Source organism: Notolepis coatsorum (genome assembly GCF_963971535.1).
Source record: "Notolepis coatsorum genome assembly, chromosome: 3".
Taxonomy (NCBI): domain Eukaryota; kingdom Metazoa; phylum Chordata; class Actinopteri; order Aulopiformes; family Paralepididae; genus Notolepis; species Notolepis coatsorum.
Genome location: NC_140167.1, coordinates 209,940,088 through 209,945,712, shown reverse-complemented (window position 1 = coordinate 209,945,712; position 5,625 = coordinate 209,940,088). Strand labels below are relative to the sequence as shown.

At 45.8% G+C, this 5,625-nt stretch overlaps 1 protein-coding gene across 1 annotated transcript in view; it reads right to left on the bottom strand.

Annotated features, from left to right (window-relative positions):
- The window catches only part of LOC311226154 (phosphatase and actin regulator 4B-like), a gene marked incomplete at its 5' end in the record, with an annotated part of 30,862 nt that extends 25,770 nt beyond the window's left edge, over nt 1-5,092 (bottom strand). The window contains one exon of the mRNA XM_084311527.1: nt 5,038-5,092. Within this exon, the coding sequence (XP_084167653.1) occupies nt 5,038-5,092 (55 nt within the window). The remainder of the gene's footprint in view (nt 1-5,037) is intronic.
- Nucleotides 5,093-5,625: the final 533 nt, after the last annotated feature.

Below are 5,625 nucleotides of genomic sequence, written 5' to 3'. Positions count from 1 at the left end.
GGCCCTCATGATGTATACACTGTGGCCCTCATGATCTATACACTGTGGCCCTCATGATCTATACACTGTGGCCCTCATGATCTATACACTGTGGCCCTCATGATGTATACACTGTGGCCCTCATGATCTATACACTGTGGCCCTCATGATGTATACACTGTGGCCCTCATGATGTATACACTGTGGCCCTCATGATCTATACACTGTGGCCCTCATGATGTATACACTGTGGCCCTCATGATGTATACACTGTGGCCCTCATGATGTATACACTGTGGCCCTCATGATGTATACACTGTGGCCCTCATGATCTATACACTGTGGCCCTCATGATGTATACACTGTGGCCCTCATGATCTATACACTGTGGCCCTCATGATGTATACACTGTGGCCCTCATGATGTATACACTGTGGCCCTCATGATGTATACACTGTGGCCCTCATGATGTATACACTGTGGCCCTCATGATGTATACACTGTGGCCCTCATGATGTATACACTGTGGCCCTCATGATGTATACACTGTGGCCCTCATGATGTATACACTGTGGCCCTCATGATCTATACACTGTGGCCCTCATGATGTATACACTGTGGCCCTCATGATGTATACACTGTGGCCCTCATGATGTATACACTGTGGCCCTCATGATGTATACACTGTGGCCCTCATGATGTATACACTGTGGCCCTCATGATCTATACACTGTGGCCCTCATGATGTATACACTGTGGCCCTCATGATGTATACACTGTGGCCCTCATGATCTATACACTGTGGCCCTCATGATGTATACACTGTGGCCCTCATGATGTATCTGTGGCCCTCATGATGTATACACTGTGGCCCTCATGATCTATACACTGTGGCCCTCATGATGTATACACTGTGGCCCTCATGATCTATACACTGTGGCCCTCATGATGTATCTGTGGCCCTCATGATGTATACACTGTGGCCCTCATGATCTATACACTGTGGCCCTCATGATCTATACACTGTGGCCCTCATGATGTATACACTGTGGCCCTCATGATGTATACACTGTGGCCCTCATGATGTATACACTGTGGCCCTCATGATGTATACACTGTGGCCCTCATGATGTATACACTGTGGCCCTCATGATCTATACACTGTGGCCCTCATGATCTATACACTGTGGCCCTCATGATGTATACACTGTGGCCCTCATGATCTATACACTGTGGCCCTCATGATGTATACACTGTGGCCCTCATGATGTATACACTGTGGCCCTCATGATCTATACACTGTGGCCCTCATGATCTATACACTGTGGCCCTCATGATCTATACACTGTGGCCCTCATGATCTATACACTGTGGCCCTCATGATCTATACACTGTGGCCCTCATGATCTATACACTGTGGCCCTCATGATCTATACACTGTGGCCCTCATGATCTATACACTGTGGCCCTCATGATCTATACACTGTGGCCCTCATGATCTATACACTGTGGCCCTCATGATCTATACACTGTGGCCCTCATGATCTATACACTGTGGCCCTCATGATGTATACACTGTGGCCCTCATGATCTATACACTGTGGCCCTCATGATCTATACACTGTGGCCCTCATGATGTATACACTGTGGCCCTCATGATCTATACACTGTGGCCCTCATGATGTATACACTGTGGCCCTCATGATGTATACACTGTGGCCCTCATGATCTATACACTGTGGCCCTCATGATCTATACACTGTGGCCCTCATGATGTATACACTGTGGCCCTCATGATGTATACACTGTGGCCCTCATGATCTATACACTGTGGCCCTCATGATCTATACACTGTGGCCCTCATGATCTATACACTGTGGCCCTCATGATGTATACACTGTGGCCCTCATGATCTATACACTGTGGCCCTCATGATCTATACACTGTGGCCCTCATGATGTATACACTGTGGCCCTCATGATCTATACACTGTGGCCCTCATGATGTATACACTGTGGCCCTCATGATGTATACACTGTGGCCCTCATGATGTATACACTGTGGCCCTCATGATGTATACACTGTGGCCCTCATGATGTATACACTGTGGCCCTCATGATGTATACACTGTGGCCCTCATGATGTATACACTGTGGCCCTCATGATGTATACACTGTGGCCCTCATGATGTATACACTGTGGCCCTCATGATCTATACACTGTGGCCCTCATGATCTATACACTGTGGCCCTCATGATGTATACACTGTGGCCCTCATGATGTATACACTGTGGCCCTCATGATGTATACACTGTGGCCCTCATGATGTATACACTGTGGCCCTCATGATGTATACACTGTGGCCCTCATGATGTATACACTGTGGCCCTCATGATGTATACACTGTGGCCCTCATGATGTATACACTGTGGCCCTCATGATGTATACACTGTGGCCCTCATGATGTATACACTGTGGCCCTCATGATGTATACACTGTGGCCCTCATGATGTATACACTGTGGCCCTCATGATGTATACACTGTGGCCCTCATGATGTATACACTGTGGCCCTCATGATGTATACACTGTGGCCCTCATGATGTATACACTGTGGCCCTCATGATGTATACACTGTGGCCCTCATGATGTATACACTGTGGCCCTCATGATCTATACACTGTGGCCCTCATGATCTATACACTGTGGCCCTCATGATCTATACACTGTGGCCCTCATGATGTATACACTGTGGCCCTCATGATGTATACACTGTGGCCCTCATGATGTATACACTGTGGCCCTCATGATCTATACACTGTGGCCCTCATGATGTATACACTGTGGCCCTCATGATGTATACACTGTGGCCCTCATGATGTATACACTGTGGCCCTCATGATGTATACACTGTGGCCCTCATGATGTATACACTGTGGCCCTCATGATGTATACACTGTGGCCCTCATGATGTATACACTGTGGCCCTCATGATCTATACACTGTGGCCCTCATGATGTATACACTGTGGCCCTCATGATGTATACACTGTGGCCCTCATGATGTATACACTGTGGCCCTCATGATGTATACACTGTGGCCCTCATGATGTATACACTGTGGCCCTCATGATGTATACACTGTGGCCCTCATGATGTATACACTGTGGCCCTCATGATGTATACACTGTGGCCCTCATGATCTATACACTGTGGCCCTCATGATGTATACACTGTGGCCCTCATGATGTATACACTGTGGCCCTCATGATCTATACACTGTGGCCCTCATGATCACAGCACAGGTCACATAGACTATAACACCATAACAACATTAGCACCATCCTAGAGTCACCATATTGTAATATCACTTATGTATTGAGATGTATTACCTTTTTTCAACTGCAAATTATGTCCCGAAGAGAAAACGTTCTGTAATAAAAATATGTATTCATCTCATCTGTTTTATCTATTAAGATAAGATTAAGATTTTATTGCCGCAAAATGGGATTGTCAAGCAACACCTTTTATTAACTTTTTCTATTATAAAATGTCTTTGTAAGTATATTGATACTTGGTGTCACTGTATCGATATAATATTGCGATTAAGTGAATGAATGTAGTGTCTCCCTCTAGATCAGGGGTTCCCAAACTGTTCAGGCCGCGACCCCCAAATAACGGTGTCAGAGAGCCACGACCCCCACTATTATAGGAGGTAAAAAAAAATTATAATAAATATTTTATTTTAATTTTTTTTAATAAATGGAAATGTTTGGTTGAAACATGCAAACGTTCAAACGCACACACACTAATAAGCATTGGAGGCTTTTAACCAGGGCCGGACTGGGGAAATCATTCAGGCCAGGAAATATAGTGCAACATATAGCCCCAGTCAGGCCACTTTTTAAGCAGGGGGTCTGGGGGTCCCCCACCAGGACATTTCTTGTTACAAAGACTTAATTTCCTGCATTCTGGTGCAGGAATTTTTTTATTTGTACCCTTTAAATGCCAGTGTTTGTGATGGCATCACAAATTATTGTTAAAAAACAGGCTAGCATAATGATTAGCAACAACACTGATTTCGATGGATTTTCTGTTTTTTTGTAATGTCAGGTTGAAAATAATACAATCTTTTATTCAACTTCAGCCCTGATCATAACACCACATATTCATTTTATAATTCTAACCCTTTAAATGCCAGTGTGTGTGATGGCATATATTTGCAATATATCAAATGCATAGTAGATTTTTCTGGGGGGGATTATTACAGGCTAGCATGTGTCAATGATTAGCAACAACAGTTTTTTTGTAAGGGTCCCGCCTCCACCAATCACATGCCGAGAGAGAGATATAGTTCTCCAACTTGTGTGAGTTGCAGTGATCTCCTGGTTGTTCCCCACCTAGGTTATCTAACTATTGCGCTGCTGCAACTAGAAACACTGGCCTGGCCTGCTTCTAAGTTCAGTGGCCTGACTGCATAATTTCTTTTTTTTAATTGGACGAGGTGATTAATGTAGTGTCTCCCTCTAGTGCAGTGGTTCCCAAAGTCGGGGTCGCGACCCAAAGGTGGGCCGCGAGCAGCCACGGATGGGCCGCGAGATGATTTACATTTTTTTTTTTTTTTTTTTTTTATTTAATTTTTTTTTGTCAGGCCACTGAACTTAGAAGCAGGCCAGGACAGTTTTTCTAGTTGTATTCTAAAATTCTATTCTATTGTATTCTAAAATGTGACTATATGGTTTTATATTAACTTAATAAATAAACAAAAACGAAAAATCTACTTATTTCAACGAACATTTCAAACTAAATAACAGATTATGCACATAAAACGCTGAAAACAACCGAAGCAACAATAGTATTTTAATGAGGCTATTATTATTATTGTTGTGAAGGGCCAGATTGGACCGAGTGTATGTATTTGTTTGTATATTTGGTTGTATTTGCATATTCTCTGGTGTTCCCTGATGTCCCTTGTGTGTTCCTTGTACGGTGTGCATTGGGTGTCCATTCTGGCCTGCTGAACATCCCATGGTAGTCTCCATTCTACTGTTGGTCGAGACCTTGGTGCCGGGCTGCCATGCCCCTCAGACCCAGTTCGGGCGTGCCGCTCCGCATGTGCGAACGGGTCCTGGTTCCGCGTGGGAATCTGGCTGCCGCACCACTGGTGGGACTGTTTGTTCATAGTGCGTGTATATGCTGCGCTACTGAGGTGGGACTTCCTTTTCGGTCCAGTTTCTTGCCCTCCAGTGGAGTCACGGACGTGGGGCCTCCCCGCGACGCCACGTGTGGGAGTGGGGCCGAGTTCGCCTGCCATCGGTGTTGAGACATCGTGTGTATTGATGTTTGGGTGGTCATATTTGGCACTGTGTCGTCGAGTTGGACGTAGTCTATTGGGCTAGTGGTGGTCTGTTAATGTGTGGTGCTTCGTGCGGTGAGAATGCTGCCGTGGTCGGTGCCCCATCGTTTCGGGCGGAGAACTGGCTGCTTGCCCGGGGTGGTTGACCCCACGTGGAGCTGCACCCGAGGAGCCCCAGAGCCGACGAGCGAGTGGACCTGTATACCGGATTATTCTACCGACGACAGCCCGCCTTCCCAGGCACGGATTATGCTTTGTATACATTGATTATTCCATGGATAAAGACCCCCGA